Source organism: Manduca sexta, chromosome 18 (assembly GCF_014839805.1).
Source record: "Manduca sexta isolate Smith_Timp_Sample1 chromosome 18, JHU_Msex_v1.0, whole genome shotgun sequence".
NCBI lineage: Eukaryota > Metazoa > Arthropoda > Insecta > Lepidoptera > Sphingidae > Manduca > Manduca sexta.
In genome coordinates, this window is record NC_051132.1 from 3,433,606 (window position 1) to 3,453,179 (window position 19,574).

The following is a 19,574-nucleotide window of genomic DNA, read 5'->3' on the forward strand; positions in this document are numbered from 1 at the left end:
TGCTAAATACAGAAAGTCTAGAACGAGGGATATTGCAATCAGTGAGGAAACCCAGTGATAATGTCCACCTGATAGTTTCTATTGTAGACATTTCCGACGGAACTAAACCGGATGTCTACATTGATTTTAATATATTTCTAAATATAATATCTGTTGTCTGAAATTAAAACGTTATTAAATACGAAATAGTTTTTTTCATATGCGGGCCCGTAAAAGCCACTGCACCTGATGTCGCGGAGTAGGATACAGGTAATGTCGACTTATAAGATTACCCCTCGCATGTCGGTACAATTGTGTCGGTCTGTTTGGAACCAGATATATACAGGCAACTCTCGTTAACTCGAAACTCTAGGGACTTTTAAAATATTACATAGTATCGAGTGTTCGAAATATCAAATGGTTCGAAATTTTTGAGAGAAAAGAAATAAAATTTTGAATTATTGAGTGTTGGTAATCAATTATTATTTATACTGATATTCTTTAACAATGACAAAAGTTAAGAGGTATGTTCATACGTGTACATATTCATAATGTGAATTAATTAATCTTTCAAAAGATCTCTGCTATATTGCTTCAAAGCACATTGCTGCTGCTCAGTCTGCCTCATACTTACATACCTCAATAGAAAGAGAAAGATTGCAAGTTCTGTAATCTTTCTCTGTCTTTCTCCTTGCAATTTTGCACTATCGCGTGTTTGACGGCGATGAGTTCGAATTAGCGTGGATTTGTTACGTAGCAGTGATTTTCTCCCTCAATAGTAGAGAAGGCTCGTGCCCTGCAGTGGAACTGTAAACACAAAAAATACAAGACTGATATTATTATTATATCATAATCAGTTTATACTTAAAAAATTGCATATATTTAAATTGTCATAGAGTTGAGGATACCCCGCGAGTTCACTATTTTAATTCAAAGCCTTTAAGAGTACTACTAGAGCAAAACTAATGCGATCATCTGTGTGGTTTACATACAACAGAGGTTCCCAAACTTTTTTCTCATAGACCACTACCAAAAATTTGCTGATCCGGTGGACCACCTGCAGCTAAATTTCTACCATATTCCCCAGAATATACAAGTTTTTAAATGTAACAGTCGCCGAGCTTCTTAAAATATTACCTGCCTATATTGATAGGTGAAGTCAATCTAACATTATAGAATTATCTTATTGTTATTTTAATATGTATTGTTTTCTTAGAATTTAATTAATCGATTCTACACGGGCGGTGACCAGAATAAGTTTAAATTCCTATCTGTCACTCAAGATACAAGCTTTTGCTTAGTTTAAGAGACAGCGATCTATATATTTGATTAAGCCTTAAGAACTAGTTTTGGATATTTATGTATTTTTCTCTTTTATTTTTGTGGCTAGGCAAGCATGTACATAAATAAATAAATAAAAAATAAAAAAGTTCTTTACTATCAAAACCAGATGAATTTCGTGAACCCCCATTTTTTGGTCATGCCCTGCCGAATCTCTCGTGGACACCTGGATCACTTTGGGAATCAATGACATACAACATTGTCATACAATTTACAATTTCTGTCACGATCTCATGCCATATGATGTTCAATATAAAACAGTCACGTCCAGAAATACAGGATTTATCGTTTATATGAAACATTGAATGTCTTTACAGTGGTTTTCCCTGTTCCTTTCTGGCATCTTAAAATCGAGATTCGATCACCGGATGGGCGAAATATTTGGAATCTGGTTTTTCCGTAGTAATAATGGGTAGGTTATTTATCGATTAAACCGCATGGTGTAGTAGCTGCACTTACCTGCGAGAACCCAAAACGCGGTTGTGTACTCAAGTTGTTTAATTGATTTAATTGACAGTAAAAGTCCAAGTGTTTAGACATACAATCTCTTTACACGATGAGAAACTTCAATACTATCAGATGGCGTAGTTTTATCACGGTACGGCTGCAGTGCTGAAGTCAGATTTTTTTGCTCAGTATCAGTCTGGAATTTGTGCCCGATATGACGATAGGCTCGCCCCCTATCACATCATGGGACGTAATACACAGCTCGGAGTGAGGGCACCAGTTGCGTCTCTGCGTATCCTTTTGGGGATAAAAGTGTGAGTGCATGTGTATAAGGCTCAAGTGAATCGTTCTTGGCTGATGAGGATATTGAAATAAATTACTGGCGATTATGAGACACCTTCTCGCAAAATGAGATGGGCATTGGCCGAGTACATTGGAATTCAAAGTTTTGGCAAAAATATTATTGGTTTCCTGCTCTTAACATTGGGCATTTGTCAGGCTCAACTTTTCATTACCAGTATAAAAATAACAACTTATAGTCTGCCTGAGCGGCGATAGTTTAGTTGGGCGTAGACCGGACTACTAAGACGAATATCTGCAGGTTCAAAATACAATGGCACATATTTTCAAGTTTGTTTACTAAGTGGCCCCACTGCATCTGAGTATTAGTGGAGTGGAGACTAATAGAATGTCGACTGGCAAGAGACGATTGCCCCTGGACACTCGACACAGTTATGCCGGCCTGTTGGTACCAGATATACACAGGCTAATCCCGGAACGCGACTTACGTGGGCCACTATGGCGGGTTTTAACGCCTTGTGTACGGCGGTAGTTATCAGGGCGGATATAAAATATATCCTAACATAAACTAATATTATTGATAGGTCTAAGAGAAGGTATGGCAAGAACCTATCGAAAGTTAAACTTCTTTAGTCGACAATGTTATGACTGATTACAAATTAGATGTTAATGCAGTCCATCACGTCAGCATCGCGTCAGACCATTGTTCCGTACATAATTGTCAGAATAATTATTACTTGTGCAATAGCATGTTGTTTAACAGATGCAAATGTTTCCATTGTTTGCACAAATTATCAGTCATTTATTATAATCATTATTAATTACTATGTCGTCTCAATGTGTTGCAGAATAAAGATGATAGTCGTATCTATCTTTATTAGTACGCAATTGCCTCTAGAGCGAATTCAATCTCTAAATCAGGTGTTTCCAAAATATTTTTTTGCTACGCCACCTAGTTGCTTAAAATATATATATAAGCCCCTCTTCTCTTCGCTACAAAGAAGAGAGGAACTCACAGTGTAACGCCTTTACGCCTTAAATTAACCAATCATGATAAAACTTTGCATATAAGTTACGGAAAAAGCACATTTCATCTATAAGAAAATACTATATGAAAATTTACAAAATCTACATTAACATATTGTCATACCTCCCCTCTGAGTTTGAAAGCAATGCTCTAAAATTAAATTTGACAGAAAATAATTCGCTAAGGTATTATTATAGTAAGACAAGAACGTCTTTGCGGTTTCCCATTAAGCATTCCCGGAAACTTGATATAAACTGCGGCTCCATGTCAAAAAATACGTGCCGCCGTCAATCCTGACTCTTTGGAATTGCAATCATAGATACACATGAGTCCGATAACCTCTGGACCATTAATACACTGATTAAATCATTTTGAAATAAAACTTAAGATTTAATAAAGTAGTCTAATAGTTTTTCCCTAACACAAATTCCCATACCGCTTGGATCAATAGGTGAGAACCGTAACTCTTGCTCCAATTTTTTTGTTGACACATTGTTTGTTTCCAGAATATGGGAATTCCTCTCTGAGGTCGCGCGCGGCGGCGCCACCGTCATTATCACGACGCACTACATCGACGAAACCAAACAAGCTCACAAGGTAATTGAACCTTTTTTAATAATATAAAAGTAATATCAGCCCTGTATTCTTCTTGGTGAGCATGGTTCTCTACTACTGAGAGAAATTGGGTCTTAGTTTAGCATGTTGGCCTATTGCGGATTGGCAGGCTTATGCCTTCGAAATTCTTTTTAAAGAATTCTAATAAGTTTTCTCACGATGTTTTCTTTCATCGTTAAAGAGGACCATAATTGATGAACAATGAACACGTAATTTCGAAAATTCATAGGACAATGGACATTAGTTTCAGCAAACAGTTACATTCCCAACTAGGCTCACATAAAATGTTTTGTTGCTTACATTTCATAAAGAACATCTGCTTGGCGATGGTGCGTGGCATCTTAATTTTCATTTACTTTCTTCATCTCCTAAGTCTTGTACTGTCCGCTCATTCAACCACCAATCAGTAATCGATAAATATCACGCAGGAATTAAACATGGTGTGCTCTCTAAGCTATAGAAACTAGCCATGCTTCATTGCACCACGTAATAAACGAATTCCGACGATTGCGTGTCAATTGTGATACGATGAATACCATGTCTGTGATGAATACAATAACATTTTTACACGATTCTAACATAAACATGGCGTGAGAATAATTCTTCATTTTTATAATTAATAAACTAGCTTTTGCTCGCGGATTCGTTCGTGTGAAAGAGTTGTTTCCGGGATAAAAGGCCCGCTATATATTTTCTAAAGACAATACTCCTATTCCTTTGTCCTGCTCAGGATCTCAAACTCTGTCTATCCCCACGCTAATTTCATCGAAGTTCATTCGAGTTTGTTTTATATGTATTATGTTAAAATAATTTACCTAATACATTTCTTTATTATGACAACATTCTCTTCAAATTCAAATCATATTATTGGATATTTTAGTGACATTGATATATTTTATCTAGATTGGCCTTCTGCGAGACGGTCAACTCTTGGCGGAGGAGGCTCCAGAAGAAATCCTACGCAAGTTCGACTGCAACACGCTGGAAGACGCTTTCTTAAAACTATCGCTAATGCAGCACGAGTTACCGCCTAGAATACCTTCCAGTAAGTAAAAAGAACTTAGACTTTCCTCACATCTTATAAGACAGGTAATTCTGGCGAACTTCGAGGATCATAACCAAAGATGCGACATCTCCAGTTGAGCAACATTATATTATTATATTAATCTTCTTTTTTTATGGCTTCCACCGATTATCTATGGTTGAAATCCGCCAATGTCAAGTAATATCACATACGTGTTGATGGTAGTATTTTATATCCGCCCGGATAGTGACCGCCGCAAACAAGGTGTTAAAACCCGCCATTGCGGCCCACGTAAGTGTCGGTATCCGGTCCCAACAGGCCGGCATAGTTATCTCGACAGTCGAGGGCTAATCATCTCTCATCAGCCAATAATATTGGACCCACTCCACTTATCATCACGTGCATTGAGGTCACTTTGCCTTTATAAAAGCCTTTATAAAAAAATACAAAACAATAAATACGTAAAAAGCAGCGATAGCCTAGTTGGTTGTGGAACGGACTGCCGAGACAAATGTCCGCAGGTTCAGATCCCAAGGGCACACCTCTGATTTTTCTAAAAAATTATGTGTGTATTCTTTGTGAATTATCGTTTGCTTTAACGGTGAAGGAAAACATCGTGAGGAAACCTGCATACCTGAGAAGTTCTCTATAGGAATTTCGAGGGTGTGTGTAGTCTACCAATCCGCACTAGGCCAGCGTGGTGGACTAAGGCCTAATCCCTCTCAGTAGTAGAGGAGGCCCGTGCTCAGCAGTGGGCAAGTATATAATATAGGGCTGATATTATTATTATTATTATAAATACGTACTTCTAGAAATCAATAAGTTTAAATGGCGGATTTTCCCCAAGATCGACTAGGTTAACTAAGTATGCTGTACTGAGGTTAGAATCATATACAATAGTTTTACAAGAGTTTTTGTTCCAGCTCTAACTCCGGACGTGATCCCGGCGACGCGAGCGATCGCGAACGGCGACACCCGATACGAATCCCGGGAGGACTTCAACGTGGTCACTAGCAGTACCGATGTAAATATTTTATCATTACTATGCAAATATCGAAAACACCCACACACACACAAATATTACGCATATAGCCTCGAACGGGTACGCAGATGCCCAAACAGGGCACCCACTTTTCGCCAAGTGTGTTCTGTCCCATGATGTGAAAGATAATGGAACTCTTAAACGGGTTTATACTAACATGAAAACCAGCACAATTTGACTTCTGCAAGTAATTTGTACAGTGTAAACAATCACGATAATGACTTCTTCAAATTTTGAACCTTGCAGGACTTGCAGGAAATGGCATGTTTATTGAACTATTGTAATATTGCCGCTAATGTAAACGCATCTAAAATTTCTTGGGCATATTTTTGGAACTTGCTACAAACAACTTAATCCGTACAAAATGACTAATAGTTATTTTAAATAAACGATCCCAATCTCAATCTTCTATCCGATTCCGAGAATGAACCAATCACAGTAACTCATTTGTAAACATGTCAAAAATACTTTGTTCTGATTGGTCCATTGAGATAGATCGAACTAGTGATTGGGATCATTCATTTAAAATGGTAGTTAGAATACAATGCGTGCAAATACGTTTATAATTTTAGAGGAAAAACTACATACAAATAACCGTATTTAAGTTAGTAAACAATAAAAAAATACAAATTTCTTTGACAATGTTGTTGTGGTTAGGCAGTTTTTGTTCATGATAACCTTTTTATATATTAATGTAACTCATAAAGAACCTCCATAACTTGTTAGCGGAGGTCTAAACCGCAGGTCATCGGACCTACAATAATAGGGCTGCCATCACCTAAATTCCCGACGCGGGATAAACATGCCAAAAATCCCGGACATTTGGGCGAAATTTCCCGGACACATCGGAAAAAATATTTATTGCATCAAAAATAAAAACTTTATAATTTTTATTCATTTATATATGCGGGTTATAATCAATGAATTTTTAACTATGATTTATTTCAATTTGTCGCTTATATATATAAAAAAAAAGATTTCCCCTGACAAAAAAAGTGTCCGGACATTTTTTAAAAACCCCCACCGGACGGCCCCCGGACACCTGTCAAGTTAGGACAAATCCGGAGAATTCCGGACGGATGGCAGCCCTACACAATGAGATCCGTAACGCCTAAACAAAACAGGACTGACGCGTACCCTTCCATTACAGGTTTTAACAAAAAAGGAAAAACCAAAAACGCCGAAGAATTTATCAAGATCGAGATACAAAGCTGTGTTTATTAAATGTATACAACAGTTTTGCAGGCATCCTGGGTAAGGCAAATTATCTACTAATATAATTTAAAGGTAAAGTTTGTTTGTTTGTAGAGGCTAATCTTAAGAACTACTGAACCTTTTTTTATTATTGTTTCACTAAGAAGCTATATTACTCCTAAGTGCTGTAGGCTTTTATGGCATGAAAATATTTATTTTGTAAATTTTATCATACGGACGCAGCCGCAGGTAATGGTTGTGAACACCAAGAAGACTGCAAAAATATGTACATTGTGCTTATTTTCTTTTGTGAACTATTACTCTACTGGCTTGTGTGTTACCACAAGCTACTTACTCGTTATAATATCATCAAGCACAGAAATACTGCTGACCATACACTCCCCTAAAAATCTCCAGACCTATTACAAGCGTCCTTCACCTAAAGAAAAAAGAAAAATATATTATTCACTTCTAGCACAATTGTTTTTTTGTTCGCAGAGGGTTAATATTTTCGATCCTGTTCCCTATAATCGAGGTTGTGGCGTTCTTCATGGCCGTGGGCCACGACCCCCGCGACCTGCACGTCGCCGTCGTCAACGAAGAAGCCGCCTTCTCGCCATGTAAATATACCTTACATATTATATCGAAACAAAGGCTAAAGACGCAATGCAAAGCACTTTTCTTGTTAAGATTTTGCTAAAAGTATAAGATTTCTTGTGTTTGTTTCTTTATTATTCCAGAGAACGCACATATTTGTCAAAACACAATCTTAATGCTACAAAATTCTAATTCAATTATTTATACTACTTTATCGTTGGTACCCTTGCCAACAAAGCCGACTGAATTAAAACTATTAGGTTGGTCTATACGGATTTTATGGCGATTTTTTATATTATAAATTTCTCACGTCGTTTCAAGGACTTTGCAGCCTTTGTGGTCACGGGGCGGGGCAGAGTTCGTAACATGAAAAAACACTATAAAATCCGTAAAATAGTTTAATTTCAATAAGAAATCATTATACTTGGCTCTCCTTAAGGAGAGATAAATAATAATAATTGAGCCAAGTATGGAGTTTAAAATCCCTCTTTATTTTATAAAACCTAACATACCGTATCTAGCGACATGTTTGTTACATCTCTGCCCACTGAAAAGGGGAAAGGCGTGATGCTATGGATGTTTTTAATAACACTTCATTTTGATTCCAGTCGGTTTAGATATATGCAATAACAGAAGTATAAAGCACGCAACATTACTGGAAGATGAAACCTGCGACATGTACATGATGAGCTGTTGGTTCTTAGAAGAAATGGAGTCGCACGACTTGTATAAGGTAATTTATATAATACATTAGTAAAAATAAGTAATACAATTCTAATTTCATACATATTTATACGTATTTTTTGATACTTATACAAAAAAAAAAACAAAAATGCTTGATGACGTCATACATACGGTTGAATGAAGTTGTTCCTTGGTGCCCCTTACTATTTATTTAAAAAAATTAAGACACCGTCATTTGTAAATGTCAAATGTCAAATACGTAAGACTAGGCAGTATGGTCGTAAGACTATAGCCTGTCCTCTAAGGACGAATTATAAAAAAAAAAAAAAAATGTCAAATGTCAATAAGTTTTTTTTTTTTTTTGGTTTGATTTACTCCTTAAGGAGAAGGCAAAGGCTCTCAGCCATACAGCCTATGTCAATAAGTATTACAATTTGTCCGTCACAGCTGTCACTTCCAAAGAAAGAGAGAGAAACAAAAAAGCTATCACTTCACTTCTTTTTTACTGAAAAGCAAACGTATAGCATATTAAGCCGTATATATGACGTTATTTGGTGCTTACGTCGTTTTAGAATGAAACAAAATTCAAAGTGAAAATCATGAATGAAAATATCGAAGTTTTGAAAAAAGAATAAATATGGGTCTCATTATTTTAGATCTTCTATCATAAAACATAAACATTTGAGTAATACTAAAACACCGTAACCTCGACTACTACATACTATTCTATGCACATTCTATTCTATCAGACGGTATACAACACATCAGAGGAAGCCCGCGCCGCGGTACAAACAGGCAAGTACTACGCGGCGTTGTACTTCGGCGCCAACTTCAGCTCGGCGCTGGGCGTGCGGCTCACCGACTGGCAGGTCGAGGACGAGCTGCTGGACGAGAGCAGCGTCAAGGTGTGGCTCGATATGACTAGTGAGTTTGTATTTAATGATTTCTTATGTTTACGCGAATGTTAGACGTAAAAATATTTACGGATTTTATTCAGATGTCGGTCACGTGGCCATGAAGCAGTCCTGGATTTGTAAATAGGCCGTACAAGCAGCAGGCAATGGGCGGCAGCCTCTTAGGGGCGGCAGATTTCATAGGACGCTCACTCGATTTCGTTAATCGTTCATTTATTTAACTTTAATGTCTTCCATAATACAAACAAATGGAAAATTATTCAGTGTAACTTTTATTTATAACTAGATAGTAGATGATGCTTGCGACTTTGCTCGTTATACTGGGGTCTGGGGATGAAAGTGCCCCAAACCATTTAGAGATGACATTCGTTTCTATGAGCGAAAGAATTTTCATAATCGAAGCAATAGTTTCAGATATAAATATGTACAAATACAAAATCCAGCTATACCAGCATGATGAAGGTATAAAAACATGGAATCTCAAATTATATTGATTTGTTTCAGCCTCGCATTAATTAATGACCACGAATTTTTCTATCGTCAGTTTCGTTCAAGTATTTTACGGTTAATCCGTTTTCAGATCATCAAATATCGTATTTCATAAAGAACCAGCTACATAAGACTTATGAGAGCTTCACAAAACGGGCGATGAAAGCGTGCGATCGGCCGGAAAACACCATACAAGTAAGTATTATTCTAACAATTAGTACGCTATAATAGATTATTATAGATGCTTTGCTCACTTTCCACGATTTAGTGCTAATTTTAATATTGTACTTAATAAGTAGTTCTCCTAAAACCATATACACGCTACCAACAACAGTAATACTAAAGCTACATCTCTCTCGTGTGGACGCTACGTAGGGGTACAGTCGACAAAATAGGCTAAAAAAACCTAAGGCCTAAACACGTTAACTTTAGAAATTTTTTATTTGTATGAAATAAAGTATTTTATTAACCGACTTCAAAAAAAGGAGGAGGTTATCAATTCGACGTGAATTTTTTTTTTAGTTATATATTATACTTTTATTATTGGAAAAAAAAAAGATATGTTGCTAATAACACAAAAGTATCAAGGCAATTTGAAGTTGAGTAATTTCTTTACCTTAATGTCAGTGACTGTACTTATCAATTAGTTGCATATAACTAGTTGAAATAAAACCCCTAAGTATGAATGCGTTTTAAATCACTACCAAAATGCTTACCCTTGTTTTTTGTTTCGCGGAGTACGTTTCCAAAATCCTTACCTACATTACTAAAACCAAATGTGACTACAAATAAAATAATAGTTTATAATGTTTCCTTTACAGCATATAATCACGCTTGTACATTCTTGCAGATTACCACGTAATATAATTATCATGTATTTATTATTTATTTTTACATTAATTCTTTATAGTCCCCTGAACCCAAATGTAATTGGAATGGTGGAAACATGCACATAAATCTTATTATATTGTATTTATTATTATAAAAACGTGTATATTTTTTCATTACTATGTATTATGTAAAGTTTCAGACGACCGGTATCGCAATGTATAACAAAATAAGGTAAAATATTAGATGGTGTAAGGGTAAATAAGCAGTGATAGCCTAGTTGGGTGTTACCGACTATCGAGACGAATGTCTGCAGGTTCAAAACCCAAAGACACAGGGACTAAAGCCCTCTGAGTAGTAGAGGAGGCCCATAACCAGCAGTGGGACAGTATATAATACAGGGTTGATATTATTATATTAACATATAAGGGTAAATACACTTAGGTATTGAAAAAAATATATATATCTCACGGCGCATTTTACGCATTTTATACGATAATATTAGTTTTATTTCTATTCATTTTATACATTTTTATTTCATCCACTAACGACACTTATTTCAATTCTCTATTATACCATCAATATTACCATTTTCTATTTTCGATGTATTCTTGCAAAACACAATCTTCCTCTGCCACTTGCATGATGACGATCCCAGGAAATAATATTTTCGACTAATTGATTGTGTTATATGCACTGTTTATAATTCATGCTATTTATATCAGATTCCAGTGAATTTCCACGATCCAATCCACGGCAATAAACAACCCGAGATGGTGCAGTACATGGCTCCTGGTATCCTAATAACGTAAGGTCATTTTTATTACACACAAGTCATTTCCATCCTTATTTACAATTTAACAACACCTGTATTGTAAGTACTAAAGGATTTAACTTTTATAAAAATTTAATAAATTCCCGTTTGCAGAATTATATTTTTCCTGCCCGGAGTGGTGACGTCCACGCTCATGATCAGCGACCGTTTGGAAGGCGTGTGGGAGAGGAGCGCTGTCGCCGGAGTTAAAGCTCGCGAGATGCTCAACGTCCACATTACTCTGCAGTCTGCTGTTATCCTGGTACAGGTGGGTACTATGACTACTTACTATTAAATTTAGAGTAGTTAACACCCGTATTCACAAACGCTACTTAGCTAAGTAGCAATTCAAGGACAATAATACCCGTATTCACAAACTATACTATGAAATCATAGTGCGTTTGAACACAGTGTTGGTAATTTCTTACTTTTCCCTGTCTATCTGACAGCCAATGGAAGTGACGTTAACCAATCGTAGTGACCCCTTCTGACCTATGCACTGAAGAGGCGGTCATGTCAAAAGCACTGAGTAAACATAATATTCATTACAGCTTTGTTCCGTACCTAGCTAAGTAACGTTTGTGAATACGGAAGTAAGTCTGTTTCGCAGTTATTTCAGCATGCCAGCCTTGCAATACGTAGTAGTACTTCGCAACTACTAAGTATTACTAAGTAGTAGTAGTAATACTTAGTAGTTTCTTTGGTTTTGTTCAACATTGTTTATCTGACTACTAAATCAGATAAACAATGCTGAACAAAGCCAAAGAAAACTATAACATTGTTGACACTATACGTTCGGGCGCACTGTGCGTTCTCATAGTATTGTTTTTGAACACGGGTGTAAGATATAAGTACATTGCAAGATACTTAGTTAACAACATAACTTCGGTCACATCACCTCTCTCGGCGCTGCCGCTCATCCCCGACCAGTCCAACTATACATACTACTTCCTTTAAATTAAAATTACACTATGCAATACTTGTTACCCTGGTACAATGTAATTTAGACTTAATTTTAACATCTATGTATATATGTAATCGAATTTTGTTATAAAATTAATAACGTCATTACTATCTAAGAATAAAATAAAATATTTCAGACAATCGAAATGATGGTGCTTGCGTTCGCCGGGTACGGCATACCGATGCGCGGGTCGAACATAGCGTGCGGCTGCCTGCTGTTTCTGCAAGGCTTATCGGGAATGTGCTACGGTTTCTTCCTGTCCGTCTACTGCTCGAGCCACACCATGTCCTTCTTCGTCGCTACTGGCAGCTTCTATCCCATGATTTTATTGTGTGGTGAGTTAAATTAACATTTTATTTACTATTAACGAATCCGTTTTGATAGGTACTTCTACAATATTCTTGTTCTACGCTCTAGATCCTCGAATTCTAGATTTATTTTTTTAGATTTTAGACCACTGCATTTGCATTGTATTTAAAGGAAATGCATCAAAATAACTATAGCATTATACTACACAAGGCCTGAAGATAATATTATATTTTACAGGTATCCTGTGGCCACTCGAAGGCATGTCTATGGGCCTCCGGTACGTGGCGTTGACGCTGCCGTTCACGATCCCATCGAAGTCATTACGAGAGTTGCTGGAGAAGGGCACCTCTGTCACAGACCCCGCGGTCTACAACGGGTTCCTAGTGACCATAGCGTGGATCGTCATCACACTAGCTTTTATACTACTAAGACTTAAACTGAAAAAGACGTAAACTTTAGTTGTATTTAGATTAGTCGTAAATTTTATTAGATTACACAATAATGCTGATTTCCGTGTGAAATTGTTAGATATATTTTTATATTTTACAAAATGATGGACGTAAAATTACAGACTAAGCGGTATTTACGAATTTTCTTGTTCATAAGACATATACCGTCCTAATTAGATGTATCAATTTTATTACTATTGTGTATAACCCTAAAAAAATTATAGATAATGAATTTATCTACAAAATTGTAATGTTATTAAATTAATTATTTAGAAAAGAGCTAAAGCTCGTTCGGGTAGCTGTAAATAGCTTTATTTTTATATTCTTAAATTTATTTTGTCATTTTATATTGGATGTTCATTTTGATGAACTTACCATTTCATAAAATGACCTGCGGCCTCATTGACTCTAAGAGACAAAATGTCTTATGGATCTAAATTCTAGCCTGTCCAATCAAAGGTTGGCGAATTGCTAGGCAGCACAGTAATTGCAAGGCAGCCGAGTTGTTGCCTGGCAAGTGCAGTTCATTATGCGGCCGCACATTGCCATGTATTGGCAAAGATTGACTTTTTACTTAATCGCACTGACAGTATATTACTGCCAGAGCTTTCGCCCATAAATATACGCTATTTTGATGCGCATTGAAGATACGAACATAATACATATATACATGCATACATATAAACATAATAATTGTAAAGTGCAAGAATGGTCTAACTGCCAATTTATTAAAGATTAGTAAGTGAAAATTTATGTTACACGCATAAAATATACCGTTCTATATAAATAAATAAGTAAAAAATAAACGAGATTTAAAATAAGAAAGACTAGGTTACTTCTTCAATAAATCCTGTTGCACATAGGCCCTTCTTGCTCAATCGGCGTCATATATTCTGAACCATAAAAGGATTTTCGATTTGAAAAAACGCAATTATGCATTTTTTATTAGTGTTGAAAATATCGAATAGGTAATGGACCAGTGTTATTTTACTACGGCTTTAATGTAATCTAGCGGACCTTTGTGAATTGGAGGTTCCCATAATTGGAATGAGTACTAACAGTATGGTAAAAGAAATATCTTCGGTAACCAAAATATGGTTGGTACTGAGATGGTGTTATTTATGGGCTGCTTATTTTTTATTGTACTAGAATTGTTGGTCTTAAAACCATTACAATTTTGCCGATTTTGTAGGTATCGTGATACGAATGTGATTTGGGTATTTATGAATAAAGTTCTTTTTGTATACAAGTATTTTATTTATTGCGGTCGATGTTTAATGATATATAATTTCATATTTGGTACAGGCTTAAAACCCTTAGCTTTTTTCTCTATTCTATATACCGCTAAAATAGACCAATCAAAACTAAGCTATTTTAACATGCTTACAAATGAATTTTGTTTATTCTCAGAATTAGATTGAAGGTTGCGATCCGTTAGACGCATATATCTACATTTTCATATATGAATCGAAAACAGAAGGTAGCCCAGCAGTAAATGAAAGACAAAACTCAGATATAAAAATTTATATTATAGGAAATATTATTTTGGATTCAACAACTCATCTCAACTGAGCGACGCCGGCCGCTCCCGCCCCCCGCGCCTCATGGCACATACACTGGACGTGACGCTCCCACGAGCCTCACGAGTTAACAATTCAGCCAAACGGCACCGCATCGTCACTTCAAGCCAACATGCCAGTAATAACTAATCTGTCTGCCGCTGTTATGAAAGTTTGAAACCTCTAAGTTAGTGAAAACCGTGTCATTGTACATACAGATCAATATTTTGTGTTACATTTCCAACATATTATGATCGGCCAAATGATAGGCCAAACTGTCAGTTTTGACTGAAATTTTTACACACAAAGCGTTTGCATAATTTAAATACTGGCTGCATACTCAGTTGTTACGTAGGTGACGAGCAGTCCGCGGCTCAGTGGCGCCGCGGAAGCGACAGCGGCGGGACGCGACAGCACATCGTTTCGTTGTCAACAACCGCCCGAGGTACCCAGCTCAAACACGGCACGTACTAACGTCTATACGCATACTAACTCGTCCGCATACTCGTATCCACAACACACCGCTTATTGCGACATATCACATTTAACAAGCAACACTTCTCTGTTGATCCCTCGATGCAGGAAAGAAAAAAAAAACCACTTGATTTCCTCCGTCTGCACTTTCACTTTTTTTGCCTAACTATATACTAGACTTAAATTATATTCTCACTCTTTCACGCATACTCGTCACGCTCGCACGCTGTCTTTGCGTTTATACTACAGAGCTCTCGATATTTATACATTGATATCATCGAGGGGACACTCAATTCCTATGTCACTAATGTTGCTTTAGAAGCATTTAAATAACTTCGTGTTCCACTCTCACGGCCGATGTAGGCTTCACCATGTTTGAACCGCGCGTATCGGACACAATGGCCTTGGGAATTTACTGTTTTGAGCTCAAGTAAAAAGCAACCATCGCATCGCACACACGTCGCAGTTTTGAATGTGGGAACCAACACCGCCTGAGAGTGAAGTACGAAAGCAGCAAGGCAATTTATAACTATATAATTTTTATCACAACTTTGCAATTTAGCCCATGATACACTCAGCGGTGTCCGCGAGGAGAGAATAGCGCGGTGTGAGGAATTGAGCCGGCCCCTTTACATAAACACAAAGTAAAACTTAACTCGAAACCTATACAAAAATCGATCTTAACATCATAAAACGAAATGTTAAGGACATTAACTACTAAGAAAAGATATGGAAGTGCCTGATTGCCGCCGAACAACAGTTTAAAATTAAAGCACACGTGGTCTAGTCGTAAAGAACCCAAGTTTCGGATGCGTTGTGCAAAATCGATCTTACAATGTGAGTGACGAACTTTCGCTCCGGTGTTTACGACACACCGCTCCGCTCTCACATTGCTATCGATGTTGCAAAACGATTATCCCATATCTGTAGAGCATACACTCCTAGTATATTATTCTATTGTATCATACATTGTACATAGTGTTCAGTATGGACACGAACGGCACTAAACCGCCATGTTATGTTAGATCTAGCGGCTTCAAATGCTTTACAAAACAATTCATTTCAAACATTAGTTTTCAAGTGACGAACATAATTTAACATTTTTTTTTTTATCAAGCATCACAATTAACGTACAAATATATATAACTCTGTACAGTTACGGGCTGGTCACATTAGTTCGCTTCGCTCCACATATCGATATGTCGAGCGAACGTTTCGCTAACTTAACGAATTCGCTTCCGACGCGAGCGAATGTGCTCAAAACCCAAGTATTGTGACAAAATATTACTATATTTATATTTGTTCAGGCCTTCATTAGATTGCTATATATTTACATTTACCATCATTTTTTTTTGTTTAATTTCAACGATACAGCTCTGCCAAGCTTCCTTAGAATGTAGTGTACAATTTAAAAACGAACTAAAATCACATAATTGTTTTATAATATTATTATCCGTAAGTATTGTATGCCCATTGTATCCCGGGATGGCGAGGTCCTGGTGAGATTCTTTGACAAGAAATTATTTTTACGGAAGACTGTGTTTTGTATGAGAAAATACCAACAAAACAACTTAAAACAAAGGTGGTCAGATATTAAAATCTATATAAATAACTCGACGATAATATAATTTATAACGATTCAAATACATAATATGAGTTCACAAATTGCAAACGGTGATAGAATAACAGTTTTTAATCTGTATAAATTGACACCTCACTAGATAAATGACAAGTTAAGTCTATTTGAGCACTATTTATTTCATAAATCACCACTGATTTTGATATCTCGTCCATAATACCCAACAGAACCCGCCAAGCTTTCACAAACGCCACTGCTCCCCGACACGACCGTTCAAATTCATCGAAAATATAAAACAATCACAAAGACTTAATAAAAAAAAAGTACACAATAATAATAAATAAAGAATTATCAACAAAAAACCATAAGAGTAAGGCACGAGCCCACAAATTAAACAGGCGTTAGGCGTTCCGTTTACAATTACGTACGTGTGGTGCTTCTTTACAAATCGATACGAGTTATGTACACACAGCTTTACTGTAATTGTGTTGAACTTTATCGTACACTTTACTAGACTAACGAAGTTAAAATGAGTTTAATTCAAAGACGATTTTTGTACATTTCAAAGTAAATTTTTAAAGTTCAACTAATAACATTATTCAGACTCAATCTTAGAACAGCAAGTAACAATAACCAACATACTAAAAGTAACCACAATTTTTAAGCCACAACACGTATCGACTTGCATCACGGCGGTGGAATTATTTATACATTATATATCCTTATTTAGTATATATATTTTCAGTATTCATAATTCTTATTCGTATAGAATACTCGTACATTTCAATGGACATATTCCTGATGATTTGTTGCACGATCTAAAATCGAGTTTCTAATACCAATCATCATTTTGCGAAGTTTGTGACGTGTGCATTTGGACAAATTAGTTCCAAATAAACATTGATCAGACTGAGAACTATACTCTTTCGCTACATATTACATTTCTGAATAAAACACTAAACATTTCTGTATCAACATTTTGTTGAAAAAAAAAAAATTAACCTGATGCGTGTTATACTATTTTCTTTACTCGTAAATTAACCCCAATAATTATCGATATATTGTCATCACTTGTACAAAAAATTTAAAATGTTTTCGAAAAAATAATTCCATAAAATCGCCGGCTAAGCGAATTATCGTCGCGATAGTCAAACACAATACGGGTAAGTCCAAAACGCACGCCACATTCCCCATTATACGTATTCACGACACCATTTCGTTACACCTAACTAATCTCATATCGACAAGGTCAAGCGTCAACTTACATTGTAGTTTTTTTTTTTCTCAATAAATACTTAATTATTCGCTTAGAACCTTAAGTATGAAAAGCGTATAAATTATATCCGACGTTTGAATTTACGGATTTTTCTTTTTATCTAACTACAAGTGGTGTTTTGTATGGGAGCGAGTGCGTTCACTGGTATCGATTATTTTAATCATTAGTATTTTTTGCTATCGATAAATTTACGTACGATAAGTTTGACTAGACTGAAGTTTTAAAAGAATGCAACAAAAGTATTGTGGATTTTTAACACTACGGACCACCATTTTCAAGACATTGCTAGAACTTTCGGAACTTTGCATTTGCTCCCATACAATACAACACTATATTGTTTTAACAATGCGACCATGGTAGCTGTCAGCGGTGAAACCGTGTGACCAACGTTGGCAGTGACTCACTGAAATAACGAGTTAACATTTACTTATTACAAATGACTTTCGTGGGCAATATTAAAATGAAATTCAATTTCTAGCCCAACAATGAAACAAACTCAGTATACAAATACCTAAAGCCATTAATTTAACATGCTACAATTCAGTCATATAAACGAGCACAGTGCCCCGCTATAGCTACACCGACGACAGATCACAGACCGAACACGTGATATCGACACTAACTACACCAATAACTAAGCCACTCTTATCACAATGCGAATACTACTGAGGATAAATGTGATGGTATTCTCTAACAGCTACCACAGCCTTCATAACTTGACAAAGTTATCGCCGGCCTGACGGTGGGGACCCCAACACCATTATTGCAAGCGACTCGTAATGCTTTAAGCACTGCATTGAAATATGTATACTAAACAAACGGGCGGAGCATCAATAATTCTATTTTATCATTTTTTTTTATCGATTATTTATAGACTCATAGCGGATACGATAGACCGTCATCAGACGTTGACCTGAACGAAGATCGCTAGCGAGATGAAGATTTCTTATATCGGAACTACTTTGCTAACCCTTCCACGTACAAAACCGATGTAAGTGACTCCTCGAAAAACGAATTGAACAACAAACATCACGCAGAAGCGCTGCATTCTGAACTGGACAGAAAGAAATCTTCACCTCAATAATATCGATAACGCTTTACACAATCTTCAAATTGTCGGTGGATACCAATTTTTACATAACGCAATCCCCTTTGAAAGCTAAAATACAGCGAAGCAGCGGAACGGGGAAGGCGATTCGCGTTGAGATTATTCCGAGGGGCCACACGCGCCCCGCCCGACGTCGACACCAGCCGACACATTTTATATCGACATCGCTACAACGCTACCTCACTGAATCCTATCGAACACACAGGATTAAGTTAAGCAACGTTCACTATTGCCTTTGTCGACTACTTGATATAAAATGTTCCGACTAGCCATCCCGCTAGGGTTGTGGCAGTGTCGATATTTACCGGGCGGCTCGGCGGTGGCTGGTGGGTGGTGGTGTCGGTCCGCAGGCCAGCTACAAACAGCTAGGCGGCAGGCGGCGACGCGCGCTAGAACTTGTCTTGGAATATGAACAGGTTGTTGGTGGCGGCCACCGCGATGATGCTCTCGTGTGGGTGCCACGCCGTATGCAAGATCTTCTTGTTGAAATCGAGGCAGTCGACGCTTATTTCATCCTGGAGATGAATGACATTGCAGTTAGAACTGTATCAAAAGCATGTG

At 36.8% G+C, this 19,574-nt stretch overlaps 2 protein-coding genes across 9 annotated transcripts in view; one reads left to right on the forward strand and one right to left on the reverse strand.

Annotated features, from left to right (window-relative positions):
• LOC115444259 (ABC transporter G family member 20) overlaps positions 1-14,261 on the forward strand; it is a 71,035-nt gene extending 56,774 nt beyond the window's left edge. For both annotated transcript variants that reach the window (XM_030169960.2, XM_030169962.2), the window contains exons 6-17: positions 3,601-3,691; positions 4,613-4,754; positions 5,657-5,757; positions 6,926-7,029; positions 7,468-7,589; positions 8,175-8,299; positions 9,000-9,174; positions 9,745-9,848; positions 11,207-11,289; positions 11,410-11,563; positions 12,396-12,594; positions 12,806-14,261. In XM_030169960.2, the coding sequence (XP_030025820.1) occupies positions 3,601-3,691; positions 4,613-4,754; positions 5,657-5,757; positions 6,926-7,029; positions 7,468-7,589; positions 8,175-8,299; positions 9,000-9,174; positions 9,745-9,848; positions 11,207-11,289; positions 11,410-11,563; positions 12,396-12,594; positions 12,806-13,020 (1,615 nt within the window). In that variant the 3' untranslated portion in view covers positions 13,021-14,261. The remainder of the gene's footprint in view (positions 1-3,600; positions 3,692-4,612; positions 4,755-5,656; positions 5,758-6,925; positions 7,030-7,467; positions 7,590-8,174; positions 8,300-8,999; positions 9,175-9,744; positions 9,849-11,206; positions 11,290-11,409; positions 11,564-12,395; positions 12,595-12,805) is intronic.
• A 265-nt stretch (positions 14,262-14,526) lies between these two features.
• The window catches only part of LOC115444260 (protein phosphatase PP2A 55 kDa regulatory subunit), a 48,665-nt gene continuing 43,617 nt past the window's right edge, over positions 14,527-19,574 (reverse strand). For all 7 annotated transcript variants that reach the window (XM_030169964.2, XM_030169967.2, XM_030169969.2 and 4 more), the window contains one exon: positions 14,527-19,528. In XM_030169964.2, coding sequence (XP_030025824.1) covers positions 19,403-19,528 — 126 coding nt within the window. In that variant the 3' untranslated portion in view covers positions 14,527-19,402. The remainder of the gene's footprint in view (positions 19,529-19,574) is intronic.